Source organism: Microtus ochrogaster, unplaced genomic scaffold (assembly GCF_000317375.1).
Source record: "Microtus ochrogaster isolate Prairie Vole_2 unplaced genomic scaffold, MicOch1.0 UNK29, whole genome shotgun sequence".
Lineage (NCBI taxonomy): Eukaryota > Metazoa > Chordata > Mammalia > Rodentia > Cricetidae > Microtus > Microtus ochrogaster.
The window spans coordinates 3869770-3888722 of record NW_004949127.1 but is presented as its reverse complement, the minus strand read 5'-3'; the positions used below and the strand labels follow the sequence as shown (position 1 = coordinate 3888722).

General features: G+C 39.2%; 1 protein-coding gene across 2 annotated transcripts in view; it reads left to right on the top strand.

Annotated features, from left to right (window-relative positions):
* Cpq (carboxypeptidase Q) overlaps positions 1–17343 on the top strand; it is a 363530-nt gene extending 346187 nt beyond the window's left edge. For both annotated transcript variants that reach the window (XM_013354109.2, XM_026789766.1), the window contains one exon: positions 16917–17343. In XM_013354109.2, the coding sequence (XP_013209563.1) occupies positions 16917–17080 (164 nt within the window). In that variant the 3' untranslated portion in view covers positions 17081–17343. The remainder of the gene's footprint in view (positions 1–16916) is intronic.
* Positions 17344–18953: the final 1610 nt, after the last annotated feature.

Genomic DNA, 18953 nt, shown 5'->3' with positions numbered 1-18953 from the left:
ATAATTCCAAACTGCTGTGGCATCGTTTGTGACTTACGTCTACAATATAGTAATAAGGTCTGGGTAGTTTCTTACAACAGCGAGGGTATAGTACACAAAACTGAAAATATTTAGTTTCTGCTCTTAACAATATGTCTGCAAGATCAATAGTCCAAAATCCAAGGTTGTCTTAGGATTTATGTCTGTATACTGTGTGATCTCAAGTAAATGGTTCTCTCTGTCTCTCTCTCCCTTTCTCCCTTCTTTCTTCTTAATATCCATTTGTCTCTCTCTTGAATTACACCTAAAAGGAATGCAAATAGAAAATGGAGCCTCTTTTTCTGTCCCAAATGTTGTGGCAATAGATTTTTTCTGGAGGAATGATTGCTTAAATTCAAAGTATTATTCACCAAGTTGATGCTGTTAGATGACTCAGAGGGATGAGTGATGTGTCATTTTCTGGTACAAATCCCTTCTGCACAGCAGTGGGGGATTACTTAGATTGGTCGTGGCCTACAGACCTCTGCTCTGTCCTCTAACATCAAGAGTGAGACCACTGCATAAGAACCCGACTAAATCACAGCATCCAGTCAGGAGTGGGAATTTAATTGCTCCTTCATCCTTTGATCCTCTGAAGATGGTCATTAAACATTCACAAGACATGAGCTTCAGATCACGCCAATATGTATGCTAAGGTTACTCAGCAGCTGGACATTTTAATCCAGGACCAAGACAGAAAGGCTCCCTGAGCAAACGAGGCAAGGTTTCTCTCCAAACAGAAGAACTACAGTGGGGACAACACTTGGGTGGCTGGCAGAATAAATACCGAAAATGCTTTTGATGAGAAAACTTGAATGTGTGTTTGATTTCTAACTGCATGACTCATGCAGACTGCTTAAGAACACACAGGAGTGGCTAACACACCTTCGCATAATGTATGTAAATATGGGTCCTCCTTTTCCCCAAGACTCTCTTCAAAATTCCAGGGAAGATGTTCCTAAGAGCAGTTCTTGTGTGGCTCAGAATAGTTCCTCAAGGCACCCAAGCCCAAACATTGAACACTTATCAGCTCTCCTGCAGCTCAGATATAGCTGCTGTTTTCCCAACTTCAGATTTATGGCACAAACTTATTGGTGGGCAGTCATTCGCCCCTCAGAAAGGTTCTTTGTTTTACAAATAGGTTCACTCCCATGTGACTTCAGTGATTGGTTGTAATTAGGAGAGTGCCAATAAAATCTCCTTGAGAGAAGCTCTCTACACCTGTGCTTTTTCAGTATGAACCTAGATGGCAAGAGAAAAAACAATGTGAACTTAACAAATGCTCTTTGCTTTTTTGTCAACCAAATGCAGCTTTTGTCAAAGGTCTTTTCTTCTCAACCTAGGAGCTTATTACTTTGTGTTTATGATTATCCCAGAAAGTACAGATGAAGTACAGAATCGTATGTGATGGTATTATATTATGTTACATTGTGTAGTTATCTATTTTTTCACATTTTTATTTATTCACATTTTATTACATAAATATTGATATTTACCAAGCAATGAAAGATCAACCAACTGGACTCTAGGAGTAGTAATGATAGCACTAACCGTCACTGTCATGGTGGGTGTTTCCATGTGCCAAGCCACATTCTAACTCATGAGTCAATGAGAATCAAACAAAAAACTTAGGTAGAATTATTTAACATTTCTGCATTACAGATGTGAGACTAAGGCTCAGAGATGTTAGCCATCATTCTTCTCAAGCTGATACACATAAGATTCAGAATCAGCAAGACTGCCTCTACAATTTGTGCTTTTAAGCACACAGCATGATACTAGCAAAGAAACTGTCAGATGCTGGAATGTAGAAGAAAGAACAATGTAAGACAGATCTAGTCTAGGTTTAAGAAACTGGTAAAAACTGGTCCCTATAAAAGGCATTAAAAGCAGGAAAACAGGGCAACGTCTACCAACTATTTTAATGTATTGGACAACATGAAGCTCATGCTGTGACCCCCGAGCTCAAGGAAGCAAGTGTTCACCTCAATGATTACCCAGTTTTCTCCTGGAGGCACATTTTGGGCCACAGGACAGAATGGGGAAACCCGAGTATAGTACAGTGGTCTCTTTACAAAGACTGGTAGTCTAATTCAGAGTCCAGACAGGAGGGGCCACACTAAAAAAGAGCTGCAGGAATCGGTGTAAAACTCCTCTTTTGCTGAATACTGAAATGGGGCATTTATTGGGTAAAAGTCCGTCAGACTCAGCAAAAACAGCTGTCAGAGCTGACGACTTAAGAAAGCCCAGAGCCAGAAGGATGTGTAAAACTTGACTCATGATCTAGTGCAATGGAAGAATTATTGAATCTGTAGTGTATTCAACAAGACCTCCAGAAGGGTCTCTCTTTGTAAGGGGGAGGGGGACTTAACTACTTCATTACTGTGACAGACATATATCAGCCACAGTTATACATGTTTAATAATCTCTAAAAGAAAATGAGAAAATGCAGATGTTCACCAATAGAAAACATATAGTATCTACTAGTCAATCAAAAATTACTAGACATGAAAAAGGAAGAAAATCTGACCATAAAGAAAACAGTCAAGAGACATAGACCTAGTAATGAGAGTAGTGGTGAAACTAACTGACAGTGTATGTCAACAGCTGTTACACTATATATAAAAACATACCTTGCTATGCTATTAATTTGCATTGATTTTTATGTTCGTATTATTTGGGAATTAAGGAAAGGCAAAACTGCATTGAGAAGAGAGATGGAAACTATAGTCACTTGACATTGAACAAATGAAATACATAATGTATGAAGATTTTGAAGATTTAAAATTTACTAATGAGCACGTCAGCACATTGAATGAAGTAAATCATTAGTGAACTTCAAAATACAGCAATAGCAGCCATTCAAACTGAAGTCCAAGGGAGGAAGATTTATAAAAATGAAAATCTCTGTGGCAATTGAATAGTTTCAACCAGTCCAACATGTAAAACTGGACTCCCAAAAACTGCCAGGGTGATGTTAGAACAAGAAAAGAAAATAAGTTATTATGCCTGAAGGTTTTTCTAATGAGTCAAGACCTACATAGTCTTATGCAAGAAACTCAATAAAACCAAGAAGGATGAAAAAGCAAGCCACTGTCTCCAACCTGGTGGGAAGCAGAAATAAGAATATCTTCAAAACTTCCAGACAAGAAAATGTTGAGTAAAAGTGAGCAAGATAGGAATAATTGTTGGCTTTTATAAGAAATTGCAGTGTCTGGTGGAAGCCATGAATGACACCTTTAGAGTATTCAAACAAAACCCCACCAACTTAGAGCAATCAGCAAAAATGCACCTTAACATTAGGACAAAATTTTTTCTGACACACATTTTTTGATAAACAAAATTGGAGGATAAAACTCTTCCTCAGAAAACACATATGACAAGAAAATTTAAAGAAAGCATATCAAGTCAAAATAAAACTGTGCCAGGCCTTCAAAAATAGGAGAATTTCTGATAACTGCTATCCAATAAAAAATTACTTAATGTTGAAAATAAAGAAAATGTGGGCATTTATAAGCAGATAAGTAAGTCAGTAAAACTGAAAGACATTCTAGCCTATGAAATTTCTTTTAAAAAGTATGTGTTCTTTAAAGCAAAAATAATAATGCATATGGGGTTTATAAATACAAGGAAGTAAATGTAGGATAACTGTTGGAAAGAACAGGGGAGAAATATATGCTAGCGTACTATTCTACTATTAAAATATATATGAAGCACAGACCTGGCAAAGACTTTTATTCTTTACAGTGAATATCATAAATTCTAGAGCAACCACTAAAAAAAATAAGTTATAAATAATAAGCCATTGATAAGAAGATAAATCACAACTTAGGGAGAAATAAACTTCAATGAAAAGAGAGAAAGGAACAGATGCAATAGAATACTCCTGTCATCCCAGCATTTGTGGAGCTGAGACAGTGTTTTCAGATTACCCTGGGTTATGAAGACTCAAGTCCCGAAGAATCCAAAAGCTTATATAACAGGCCAGGAACACGGCTCAGTGGGCAAAATGCTCTTGCTGTGCAAGTCTGAAGACCTGAGTCAATCCCTGGAACTCATAAAAAAACAGGTGTTGGGTATCTGTGATCCTATATGCTATCCAATCAATAGTAGATCCTAACTGCAATTCTGTAAGATGGAGGCAGAGACAGGAGAACTACGTGGAGAGTCATGGACCAGCTAGCCTGTAGGACAGTGCACAGCAGAAACAAGAGAAACCTGCCTGGTCAGTTTGCAAGGCAGGAATAAACTCAAAAGGTTGTGACATATGGGCATCTCCAGTATCTCTTCCTTTCCCTCCTATACCACTCTCTTCCACCCTTTGATATCTCTACCCATTATAATAATAACAATAATAATAAATAGAATTTAAATATAAATAAATAGGATTAGAAAAAAGGAGAGATTGGAGAAAAAAGGTCAAAAGAAACATAAAATAGACATGAAGGTGGCTGGATTATGCTCAAGCATCTCAACCACAAGGCAGGTTTGCCAAACTGAATTTAAGAATGAGAAGAGTGCTCAGTGAAAATCTGTAGTTTCACGTGCTTCTGTAAGGAGGAAAGAGAGGTACGGCTCTATGATCTGGCCACACTGAAAAGCCTGAAAGGCCTCTTTGGTCTGGAGTGGAGTGAAATAAGGAGGGAAGAGCATCATCTGGAAAGTCACATGTGTCATCACCGCGGGTCTAAGCCTACCACCTTCGGAAGACCTGTGGAAACATGACTACATTTCCATCAAGAACAGGTGGAACTGAATATGAGAACCTGAAACACTATCAACCAACTCTCAAGGCAAAGAGATGGAGGACTGGCCACCAGCCCAGCTCTAGGTTCTACATACGCGCATACATACAAAAGGAGAGGAAACAAGATAATAAACTGATTCTAAAATCTATCTGAAGAATCTATGGGTATCAATTAGTCAGAACAATTATGAAAAATAGTAAATAGATGAAGGGATTTATCTGATCTCAAGAGTTCAGAACTTCCTACTACCTATCCTACAGTAGTCTCAATAGTGTGACATTGCCGTGATGTCCTAAGATGAGACACAACAAAGGACTAGAAGAGAGTAGTGGTTCTCAACCTTCCTAATGCTGTTACCCTTTATTATAGTTCCTTATATTGTGGTGACCCCCCCCAACCATAAAATTATTTTTATGGCTACTTCATAACTCTAATTTTGCTACTGTGATGGATTGTAATGTAAATATCTGTTTTTTCTAGTGGTCTTAGGTGATCCCTCTGAAAGGGTCATTTGACCCACCCCCAAGGGGTCAAAAGCCGGAGGTTGAGAACTATTGAACTAGAACCATACATTAACTGTAATCAAAATTTTTACAAAAGTTTGAAATTATTTAATGGGTAGGGTACATTATTTCCAACTAACGGTGCTGGAACAGATAAGGTTATGGGGAAAAAGTGATGCATGGTAGGAATTCAGGAGTATCAGTTGAATGAACATGGTCCCCTGTGCACAAGTCATCTGTGCAAGTGGTGTTAGCAAGAATGTGCTGGCAGCTGCCTTGCTGTGCAGTGATGTGTGAATGTTAAATGCTGTGACATCCCGGACGGTCATTTAACCTGTCCACGACAGCAGAAAGCTTACTTCTCTACTGTATGAAATTAAAGAACTAATTGAAGCCTCATGCTCCTCGTTGCCCATGATTAGGCCTTCTTACTAGCTTAATGAGCTGGTGAAGGAATGCAGAGTTTCCACCTATTGTCGAGAAGTCTAAAGGCTTCAGAGATAGAAGAGAGGGAGTATGATTCAGCAACTCCAGGAAGCATTTCTGGGTCTGTAGCTCTTTTGTTAATCACCTTCTCATAATCTGCTGCTTGACTGTGAATGATGGACCAGCTAATTACATATGCCCCACATTGCAGCACTGGCCTCCTTTACCACTACTGGTCCTTTTATAAATAACACATAGAAACGTATAAATTGCCATTTATCTCACAACATAAATACCACATAAACAGTTAGTCAGATGTACTGTGATCTTATTTGGAATGATTACTAAGAATAATCACTGCTTCTTAATTAGAAAGATTGTCCTAAAAGTTAATTAATGAGAGTCAACTGTAAATACCATTGGAAATTTAGTTGCATTTAAATGCTAACTCTGTATCTCAGATCCACAGCTTGGCTTCCCTTGGGCCAGGATTTTTTCCTGACCACTGGCATTTAATGAACATTCCAAGAATTAATGTTTTGCTTTAAGTGAAACATGTTAGCATTAAATGCATATTCATTTCCTGTGTTTTTTCTTGTGTCTTTGTTTTCCTTTGTTTTGGAAGTCAGAAAGCTGTTCCCACTGAATCATTTCCTACCTAGCTGCACAATGGGTTTTAGAGGACTCTAGTTCAGAAAAAAATTACTGTAAAAATATTGCATCCCTTCACAAAATCAGTTAAAGGGCCTGCATTTTTCCACCAAAGGATAAACTGTCTGATGTCCAAGAAAGCAAAAGGCTATTTAAATAAGTTTTTTTTTAAAAAAAAGTATCTTAGAAAGATTTTGGAGAAACATCACTAATATTTTATAATATTAGCTAAGTAGTTTGTCATCTTTCTGTAACCAACTGTGTAGTTGGAATTTTCTATCCTGCCAGCCAGCTCCCCCAAAACCAAATGGAGACTTCGTATTAATTAAAAAAAAAAACTCAGCCATAACTTAGGCTTGTGACTAACCAGTTCTTTCAACTTAAATGAACCCAGTTCTATTAATCTACATATTGCCACGTGATTCGTGGCTTTACCTGTCCTCCAACATGTCTTGCTCCTGCTACATCTCCTGGAGACCCTGCTTTTCTTCTGTCCAGTGTCCTCTGTGTCTGGCTGCTCCACCTATGCCTCCTGACTAACTAACTAATGGCCGTGTAGCTTTTTATTAAATAAACAAGAAGGTGCCTGGGCAAAGACACTTCTTCACAGTATACGAAAAGATTACTCCACAACACAACTGTCCTACATAAAAGTATAGACATTCATTGTGGATAAATCTACACTGGCACACAAGCAAGACTAGAGAAGAAGAAGGATCCAGAGGCTCCCAGCACAGCTCAGCTTTCGAGTCATCGCTAAACCCCCCACAGAATACCACTTCCTCCTGAACACGATACATATTTTCCTTAGTGACTAAGCTTTGATTATATTGTAATGTGTCTTTTAGGATAGAACTGGGAGGGTGTGAAGACATAGTTCAAATCTGAAGAACCCATATAAAAGCTAGACATGTAGCTTACCTTTGTAATCCCAATGGTCCTTCAGCAAGATGAAAGTTGGAGACAGGAGAATCTCTGAACCTCAAGTGTCAACTAACCTGTCTTATGCAGCAGAAAACAGTAACAAAATGAAAGGCAAGGACCAACTCCTGCATGCCTGAATACACCCAAAGACAGACATTTTTAGTAGTATGGTGTATTTATCTCCTATTGCTCATCTTACAGCTTCTTGTGACCTTGACACTCTGGAATGCCAAAACTGTAAAAAGCTCACTTTGGCTTAGACTGTCCCTTTGAGCCCTGGATTTGATTGCCCCGAGGGCATTTTGTGGAGAGCTAAATTGACATCATCCCTAAAATAATTAGATTTACATGTTTTAAAGTAATTTCATTTCTGTTTGAAATCCAATATAGCTTAATGTTTGTAAACTGAATAGCTCTGATCCTATTGAAGCCCCTTAATATAATATATGTTACCTCTTTTTATTTGAGCCTTCTTGCTTCTTGTAACTGTAGCGGAGCTTCACAAGATTATATAATTGGAATGGGCTTACCAATTACCTAACCCTTGTCTCCAGTTCCAAATGCTACCAATCCTGCAGTGCTTTTAAAAAAGAATGAAAAGAAAAGCTGTTGTTTCTCTTCTTCTCTCACACCCACTTAACTCCCCATTTACATCAAGATATCCCTTTTACCCAGAAGCCTAGGAAGGAACATGGGAAAGTCTGAAGACAGCTTGGGATCCACAATGAGTCCCAGCCCAGCTTAGGTTATGGTATGAGACTCACTATCAAAACAAACAAATAGAAACTTATTCTTTAATTCCATGGCAACACACCTTTTATCTCTCACCTGACTTCAGCAGGGGTTCTTAAATATTTTCCTTTAAGTGCCTTTTTCTCTTTTCCTATAGCCACACTTCCTCCTTGTAGATATTATTAAACTGTTAGTAGAAACATCCTCCTATAAAAGCTGGGTCTCTTTCCCCTATAGCATAAACATTTAAGTGCTTAGTAATAGGTGCTGGGTTTTCTAAACTCTGTCAGCTCAGCCATGAAGTAAGAAACACCCCTCAGGAATTCTTTGATTCTGCCTTGTGACTGGTTGCGTTTTACTCTAAACCACCCAGCCTCCAATGCCATAATCAGACATCCAGCAATGGCTGACAAAATTCGGACTCCAGCCCAGGCCTTTCCACAGCACTGCCAAAACCCTGCCGAGTTGTCTGCCTCGTAGATGGGAATCAGGTCACGATAGCACAAGTGTGTAAGACTTTCCACTCAATTAATTCCTATGACCCTGGTTGCCAACAAAGCAGGAGGTGGTTATTTAGAGATGGAGGAAGGAAAGAGAGTTTAAGTGGTCACATTTGCTAAAAACTACCTTCCAGTACGTAAGGGTTTATATCTTTATTTGTAACCAGAAATCAAAAATCTGTTCATCTGAACATAATTGCTCAAATCCACAGTACTCGTGAAGCCTTTGTTGTAAAGGCCACCCTGGAAAGAATCATTAGCGTCTTCTCAGGTCCAATTATTCCCTGTGTGTTCTTTCTTGCAATTCACTCTGTCAGGGAAAAAAAAAAAAGGCTCAAGAATGAAACAAAACTCTTTTAATCATGTTTTCTTAGCAAGTGTGGAGAATATCAGGTCAGCATGTAGACCTGAGTCACATCTGCTCAGGAAGTAAAAAGCTGCATTGACATTGGACCATGAAGGAAAGGTGGCCAATAAATCTGCATGATCCAAGCAGGAAACAATCAATTAGGACTGATGCATAATCATGAGTAAAAAGCACCACATCCAAAGAAAGGACAATATTACTTTGTGTTAGAAAACAAGAAAGACAAAGTCAAAGAGACAGAATGTTTGGTTTATGGCCATATTACCAACACACACAGACCTATAAAACTACGAAGTCAAAGATAATGACCCTCATCATAGGGATCGTGAGAGACTGGTCAGAGGAGAAAGAAGGGGTATCCAGGAGTGGGTGGCTGTTGAGGAAGTGCCAACTTTTATATACTCAGAGGAACATAAGCACATATAAATACACATATATGTGTATAGGCAGGTATATTAATTCATTTGTTCTAAATTCGTTTGGCCCATAAAGCACCAACCACTACATACATGCTGCAAAAGGCATGGAGGAAGGGTTGGTGTGGGAAAAAATAGTAAATGGATCAATAAGTATATGTATGTTGTACAGTAAGGTGACTATTGGTAGCAAATCTATAGATCCTAAAAGCCTGGAGAAAAGATATTATATGTTTCATCATGAAGAAATGAAAAATGACAGAATATAGACTCACTTACATTAAACTGATTTGAATATTACATGCAGATGTATTGTTGAAACATCTCATTGCACTCTAGGGTTATATGTAATTTTTATTGTTGGTGTATCAGTGTTAAAAGATTAGTTTTAAAATGCTGTTAAAACAATTCAAGATAGGCATGGGGGCGGGGAGGGCAGCAAGTAGCCCGAGTTACACCAGTCAAATTCCCACAGAGGAAAAGGCTGATTTTTTTAAGGCAGTGGGAATAGGTACATGGTAAGGATTTTAAATCAGAGAAACCCAAGTTTGACTCTGTTTTAAATAAATGTTTTCATATATTTTATAGACCTACCATGGTTTCCCCTCCCTTCTCTCCTCCCATTCCCTTCACCTACCTCCCTTTTACTATCCCCCATCCCAACTCTGCATCCACTCCTCCTCCATCTCCACTCAGAAAGGGGCAGGCCTCCCGTGGGAATCAGCAAAGCATGGCTCATTAAACTGAGGCAGAACCAAGCTCCTCCCCCTGCATCAAGGTTGGGTGAGGCAATCCAGCATGGAGATGGGGTTCCCAAAAGCCAGCGTAAGTGGAATACTCCTCTTACAAAATTGTAAAAAAAAAAAAAAAAAAAAAAACCTCTTTGGAAATTGGTATGGCCGTTTCTAAGAAAATTGGGAATCAATCTACCCCAAGACCCAGCATTACCAATCTTGGGCCTATACCCAAAGGATGATCAATCATACCACAAGGAGACTTGCTTAACTATGTTTATAACATTGTTATTTGTAATAGCCAGAACCTGGAAACAACCAAGTTTGACTCCTTTCTCTCTGTTTAGATAAGTATGATGTCTATCTTCCATCTGTTGCTGTTATTGGTTGCATGTGGTGTCCCTGAGAGAATTTAATGAAATAATTTCCAAAGAGCTCCAGGCACACAAGAAGCACTGGGCAAATTGTGACAGTAATCCTTGTCACTTCGCCATAGGATGTCTCCATGACCATCATCACGTGGTACTAGTTAGTCTCACTGGTGCTTAGTTCTAGTCCTAACACTGTCATGAAGTTCTTCAACTTTATGAGGGATGGCTTAGTCCACACAGTTCAGCCACCCAGCAACCGGGTCACCAGGAGCGTCAGTGCTGACCTCAACTGCATGCTCAGAATTGCCACACATTTTCCAAATCCTGGACGTGCCACAGACTTAATGGTACACCTGGAAACTTTTAGTATAAGCTTGGAGGTTCTTGAGTAGGTGGAAAGTTAATAAACTCAAATTGTAATACTTTTAATGAAGTTTGGACTTGGGGGTTTCTTTCTTTCCTACTCTAGCCTATTCTTTGTTTTCTTTTCCTTTTTCTTCCCCTATGAGCTGTTTTCTCTTCTGAGAAGCTATGGGTTAGGAAGCTATTAATTAACTACTCCCAATTCTAATTTTCAGAAAGATTTAATAGGGATTAAACTGCCTCCTTGAAAAGAGAGATTAAATAACTGCAAATTCTATGAATTGACTTTCTAATTGTTTTGGCAATAATGTTTTTCACATGATAATGTGACTGAAAAAAATAATAATTTTAATTAAATTTTAAATGTATTTTTAACGTTTTTATGGATCCTAAGGAGACTGTTTCCTTGTAGGGAATATATTAAGAACGCAACATTTTTCTCTAACCCCATAATTATTATGATCAGGGGAAGCCTGTAATGCATTCCATTGCAATTAAATCGTGTGCCCCAGACTGTTTGAGATTTGTTTACGGAGGAGAAATAGATTTTCCACAGCTACTTGCCTGTGTGTCAGTCTTCTCATGGCACCACCACAGCGTCATGTGTTCGATAAAATAACACAGTTGAATTTGAACTTCAGAGCTCAACTAAAGTCCTCATAACATAAATTGTTTAATCTTTTGTTCATGAAATCTCTTCAATTACATATGTATGAGAGATGACACACAAGCAGGTGCTGTGAATCTTTGTATATTTACCCACCCATATCTTTAGGAATCAGCAAGGATTTATTCTTTTTTTCATTTATTTATTTACTATGTATACAATATTCTATCTGTGTATATGCCTGCAGGCCAGAAGAGGGCACCAGACCTTATTACAGATGGTTGTGAGCCACCATGTGGTTGCTGGGAATTGAACTCAGGACCTTTTGAAGAGCAGGCAATGCTCTTAGCTGCTGAGCCATCTCTCCAGCCCCAAGGATTTACTCTTCTTCTGACAGCCTGCACATACCATGGTCATTACCACTCTGTCCCTGTGGGGACTGTGATACACGGTGACCAATATGGGGCAGCGTGGGTGTCTCCAATGAGAGTCACCTACTAGGCATCACCTAAACTCACAGCTGGAAAATACTTTCTGTGAGATGAGTGTCCACAAAAAAGACTCAGAAGGATGGAAAAGGTGTAAGAAGAGGAAAAAAAATCACTCAAATCAGGGTCAAGGCAATGTCACATAGAACAGATTTCATGGTCCAACTATGTCATCACTATGAATAATCACTAGAACTTTGATTGATTAAATTAGGGTTTTAAATTCTCCAAGTGGCATTTAATTGCTCCTGATGCTGTGGGTACGTTGGAGCTTCTGTGGGTATATAACAGCCATAATAAAGGCTTAATTGAATGCCTACTAATCCTCAACAGCATCCTGAAGGTTAGCTATCATTATCCTGAATTTGATAGAATGGTCTTGCAAGAGGCTGTCAGTCACCCAGTTATTAAGCAGAAGAGTCTGAATTTGCACCCAGGCTTCTCTTCCTCTGTTCTTTCAGCTTTATCTCCCTTCTCTTAGGCTGACATACTTACATCCCAAATCTCCCTTAAAAATACTTTCCAACAGTGAAAGGTCTCAGAATGCTGTAGCTTGTTTCCAGGGAAGAACAACACTCCTTAGAGCAAACTCCTCCCAGCAGCTTTCCATTTCTGAAGAGCATTTGATGGTTCCCTGTTCAGAGCTCATACATCTGTCAAAAGATACCATGCAATTACCCCTAGGGATAGCTAGCATTCGCCCACCTTTCTCTGAAATTGAAATGCAGGCGCTCCCTCGGTGCTGGTCCTTTAGATCTGTGGCTGTCACTGATAAAGTGTCTCCTTGGAATTGCATAGACAAAGCTCCAGGGCTGCCAATGGGCCTGCTCACAGCTCCTGTGGATACAGCATGCCTGGTGGTGATAGGCAAGTTTCTGAGTTGTTTTTATTTTGCATAATGTCCCTGGGAACTTAGATGATGCAGGAGGAAATGCCTTCCTTAAGTCACAGACTCTAAAGTGTGGCAGCCAAACATCACCAGTCTGGTAGTCAGAGTCCTTCAGTCAGAGACACAAAGGGACTTTTGGAAGTCAGCAAGGGACATTACAGCTCGTCTCGCCAAGAATTACCATTTAGTCATGCTCCCCACTACACTCCAGCAAGCTCCTCTCCTTTGTAATCTCTAGAGTCACCTACTAGTTTTAGGGGTGTCTACCTGAGATGAAGCTGCAGTTGCCCAACTGTCCTGGTAATTAGATGCATGAGTCTCTACACTTATGGACCACACCAGCCCATTTTCAGGACCTAACATTGCCAGTTGCCCATTTTATCCGTTACTAACCCGATTTATCTCACGTCACACAAATCAAACTGTATTCTATGCACCCGGAATCCCTGTGTACACTGCTCTCTATAAGTACTTGTGCTAGATGTCCTCCTGCATCACTCCACATCCCTCTTATCTTTCCCCTAACCTGCAGTGAGTCCTGCGTGAACTGTCGTGGGCTGTGCTAATAAATCCCTTTGCCCTCTGATGTATTGTTGGGTTTGGCCCAGGGGAACCCAGAAGAGTTTGGGGAAGCATGAGTTAGAGACTGATGCCCAGGCTTCCCAATAACCGCAGCTCCTCCCTGTCTTCCCTAGGACTCACTCTTAATTCCTTCCTATTCCCTCCTTCCTCCTTTAGGCCTCAGGTTAGCAATGACCCACCACGATGGCTAGCCCTGGCTTGTTTCATCTGTTACTTATTTAACCCTAATCATTCTTTATAAGTAACCTCTCCTGTAAATTCTCCAAGTTACCTTGTTGTAAGTACCTTATTTTCCTACAAGGGTTGATACATCATCCTCCAGACCAAACTTGCTCTTAAAATTAGCTACCATTCATACAATATATTTATCCATCTTGTATTTGGTGCTGTGTTGTAGGCATTGGTGACAGAGTGGGTATCAAAATAGAGGATCTGACTCAGGGGAGCTTAAAAGAGCTCATGGACAAGGTGTAAATACAGTTATAAGAAAGAGTGGGGGTGATGAGGATGACAATGAGGACAGCACCCAGCACAGGGACCCCCGTCATCCAGTGATATCCTAGCTGCTGGTATAACTCACAAGCACATCCTCCCCTACTGTAGAATAACTTTGGGGATGTTAGAAATTAAGTTCCTCTTATGTTTATATCAGTCTTTAGCTTTAGCCTACTGCCTAGAACAGTATGGGGATGCAAACATTTCTTCCGTTAATTTGGACCGAACTTTCAGAACATTGATCAGCCTCAACCCCAGCCTGCTCACTCACTGCAGGTTTTATGTTATCATCAGGCTGGAGGATGGTAAGACTGCATGCTTTCTGAGCTCCTAGGAGAACAGATAGCATGCTTTACTGGTCCAGAGAGAAAGTCACTGCACGGAAAAGAACATCACTTGCTTAGTGAAGAGTTTGGTAGGTACTGTCAGTTAGCACACATTGATGCTTGTCAGTAAGCATAGGAGCCATTCATGGTTGGCATGTGGATGAGTTCTTTCTTTCTTTCTCTTTCTTCACAAGCCTTCATTGTGTTTACTAGAGCCATGGCTAAATTTGGTATGGGAAACCTCCGCTTCATTTCAGAGCAAGGAGCTTAGGAAAACAGGTAGAATATATCTTTCATTGAAGTTTTTAAAACTTAGACCCTCATGAAGAAAATCAGTCCTAGGCAATGGAGGCCTCAGGTACAGTTGTAACAGCCAACTTATGGGCAGGAAGCAGAAGGGTGCTGTCAATGTCGTTATCCTAAGTTCATAATCGTTTCTTTTCTCCACAAAGTGATTGGTTAAAACAATCATTATGTGAAGGTCGTATAAGGAAATTTATATCAGTAAGAAACGCAGAGTGAGACTCAGCCATGGTAAGATGGTACCCAGCCTTTACCTGCCCATCCCTTAGAGTGTGGGTTCTCAGGGCCGGTGTGAGACATTTAATTTTCAGGAACTTGCATAACATAAGGCACTAACTTTATTGTCATTCAGTAAATATGTGACTGAACAGAAATAAAGTAATTAGTTTTTAGACTAGAGAGTGGGTGGGGCAGTAGAAGAGGGAACAAGAGGAGGGAAGAAAATTAACCCCGAAAGGGACAAGAGAGAAAGTGAGAGAGAGAAAGAAACGTAGGAAGCACAAGGAACAGATAGCTGAAATTCGGGTGGTATAAGCAAATGGAATTGAAAACTGACCATGGACTGTATAAATGGATTGTGACCTCCTGCTAAAACTCAAATATTGCCAGGCTAGATTCTGAAAACTTTCATTAGAGAAAACACTAAGAACATAAGGACAGGGGATATAAAATGCTGGGGAAAGGCAGGCAGTGTAGTGTTCTGCATAAAGACGAAGCTGGGTCACCTTAAATATAGGAGAGGGGGTATTAAGTATGGGAGAAATGCAAATCCTAACTCAGTAACCATGAAAGACATTGGATTATTACTTAACATTTTTCTTATAAAGAAAATATAAAGACTTGCATATTGCTACACATGAAAAGGACAACCACAAATCAATAAAAGTTCAATCTACCAGAAAGATAGAATTCTGAATTCATGTATTCCTCAAAGCTTAACTTTGAAATATATTTAAAAAAAAAGACATTTCCAAAACTATGGAATAGCTATGAAATAGGAAACACATTAAAAATCATAAATGGACATTTTTGTCTATAACTCCCCAGATGCATAACAAGTCAATAAAGAGTTAGAAGTTTGAAGAACACAATGCACCAGACCTGGGGACATGCCCAGCAGACTGGACATGCATCCTTTATAAGCAGTGCACATGGAATATTTGTGAAAGTAGACCTGGTAGTAGGCCATGAAGCAAATCACAACATAATTCAAAGAATTTATACCATATAGAATTATAATGTATAATTTATACATTATAAAATAGCTATGTTAGAAACTAATTGTAAAATTATACAAGGAAACACATTTTTTTAGAAGTTAATAATATTCACTAAAAAACATAAGTTGATCAACCTAGAAATTAATAAGCATTTAAACCTGAGCAGTCATGAACACGCTAATCAGAATTGGTTAGAAAGCAAAGATTATGGTCTTGGTGTGTATACCAGAGTAAAAGAAAATTTGCAAAGTAATAAACCAAAAGCATTTAACTCAAGTAAGAAAACAAGCCAAAGAAAGAAGGGAAAGCAAAGAAAGCTAAGAGCAAAATCCAGTGAAAGAAAAAGTACTAACTACCTAATAGAAAGTATCCCCAAAGCTCCAACTCGTCTCTCTTTTTCTTTGAAAGACAACAAAAATGACGAATTGCTGGAAAGAAAAGAGACATTGATAAGCTACATCAGATGCAAAAAGAAAAGAGATCTCACTGTAGAATGGATGACATTATCAAAAGTAAAAAGACGGTGTGTGTGTGTGTGTGTGTGTGTGTGTGTGTGTGTGTGTGTCTATGAAGCTACAGAAAAAAACAAAATGTGATCAGTACATGAGCGAAACAGGTCTGTGACTCCTCAGGGAGTAGAACAGAGAGCTACAATGGGAAGAAGGGTGAAAACATGGCCTCCTCGAGTCCTAGAAAGTGCTCTCTTGGGCTGAATGATAGGCAGGTCCTCTTCATAACCTCACCTTAGTCTTGCCATACACAGGCTCCCTGCAGTCTTCTCTGTATGTCATACATTGCACAATAAAACAATCAGTCCGACTTCCAGATGCTTTGGAGCTGCAACTAGACCTCCACAAGACCGTCCAAGTAGGGGTCAAACAAGTGAATTAGATAGGATTTTTCTCCAGACTTTGATTTGAGGCTGAAACCGGGTTTTTTTTTTTTTGTTCCTTGCAGCTCTGATTTCTCAGCTACTCTTAATGTAGTGTTAGCTCCCTGTTCCCAAGTCATTTGTCAGAAAAGTTAAGGGATTCCTAGAACTCTCCCACAATCTGACACATAAATCTTAGTGGTCAGAGTAATGTGATGTAGCTATTTCTTCCTTCAAGATAGCCTTGGGGAGCAATTACTTTGCCACTTCAGTTAGCAGGGGGAGTGGAGTAAAGGGTTGTGAGGGCAGGGATGGTTTCTCAACAGCTACTCAGCAATGCTTGTCTAAATACCGCACTCAGAATTCTCCCTTTTCCCCCCAGGAGCCAGTCTGCGAGATGACTTATACAAATATTTCTCCTTCCATCATTCCCACGGAGACACCATGACTGTCATGGATCCAAAGCAGATGAACGTTGCTGCTGCTGTCTGGGCTGTTGTAGCTTACGTTGTTGCAGACATGGAGGAGATGCTGCCCAGGTCCTGAGGAGAACAAGAAGAAAGGCCCTTGTCCTCGTTAGTTGGGGATCCTGGCTTTGTGTCTTCAAGATACCTATCTTCACAAAACAGTGTTATGCACTTAATCCACAGGGCACAGCTCTCTCCATCCCTTCTGTTAATCGCCTTTTCTTGATTCTTTCTTACCTGTTTCTAGAATAAGGCATGATCCTCACTACTCATAGATTCAACACACTGTGGGGAATCACAATTAAGTCATTTATTTAGACCACTTTGAAAATAAACAAATCTGTTTAAAGCCTCTGATTTTGCATATTCATTTATAAACATTAAATTAAATGTAATGAGACCAATTTTGTGGTTTAGATTATGGCAAAGAGTAAGAGAATTACAGATCTTAATATTTGAATTGACTACATGAGAGATTTGACTGTCTAGTTTGTGCATTTTATATTGCACATTTTAATGAAATATAGAAATTTCAAATTGGTTTAAAAAAAGAAAGAAATATATCTGCACTTAGAAAACAACTCTGTATACTCTAGGACCTTCTAAAGATGGACACAGGAATCTGTCACTGAGTAAATGATATTGCCATTTAACATGTATGTTTTGTATCCTTCAGTTTCTCAGAAGACATGTTTCACAGTCAGTTTACTGAGGTTGAGCTCCAGATAGACCAAATAACATTCACAAAATTCCCAGAGGAAAAACTCATTCTCAGCTGCTCTGTAGACAGTGCTGCTGTTCTTCATTATACAATGTCTAGTATTGAAGTATTCACTAAAGAATTACAAAACACAGCAGGGTATGATAGTGCACACTGAAAATTCTAACATATGAGAGGGTAAGGTAGGAGTATCAAGAGTTTGAGACCAACCTGGATCTCATCAAAACACCTGTCTCAAAATCAAATAGAAGAAAGAAAGGGAAAAAACAACAACAACAACAAAAAAAAACAACTTACCAAGCACACAAAAAACTTACTATCAACAATAAACTGGAGAGTTTAACATATAATCAATATGTTGAGAGTTAAAAAAGATAAAACACACATAGAACAGAAGTGAATTGCACCAAAAGGATAGAATAGAAACGAAAGTATTAAAATTAAAAAAAAAAATACAGTGTCAGAGGTTTTTGGCTTTTGTGGATTTTTGTTGTTGTTTTGTTTTGTTTTCCCTAAACACAGTCATTGCTCAACAGCAGACAGACTGAACAAGGCCAGGGAAAGTATCAATGAACTTAAATATAGATCAATAAGAATGACTTAAACTGAAAAAGTAAAATAGTAAAGACAAACAAATCACAGAATGGAACATCTAAGAACTGTGGCATCGTCTCAAAAGGTTTACTAGACTGTAATGTAACTAAACTGTCAGAAGGAGAAATAAGGCATCCTCTTATTAATAGTCATAAAGGGTTGAGAGACTGAAGGACAGAGTAGCTTTCCTCTCTGGGCAAGAGAGCAGACCACTACTCTGACTCACTTTTATCCTGAAGATTTTAAATGCTATATCCATATGGAAAAGTAGAGTGTCTGAGTTCAGAGTGGGCTTTTTCTCATCTTAGGTGGTCTTCCAATGCAGAGTTACAGTGCCATAGTCTCATGGTCGTACTGATGGTTCTACAGAGTCAGTGTCTCTGAGTTCTTTTCCTTGAGTTCAGAAAGCAAAATCCATGGACAAGGAGAGGCTGAGTTTAGAAAAGAGCTTGTTACACATCCATAGGGTCCTTCATAGGGAAGGTAGAGCCCCTGGACAGTTTCAGAGATACCACTAAGCAGCAAGTCTGGGACTGATTTATCACAAAAACTAAGATGGGGCAATAGGAAGGAGATGAACTGTTTAGTCCATTTGACCCAACCACAAGGGCCAAATGTCCAACCACCTCTTCTCAGT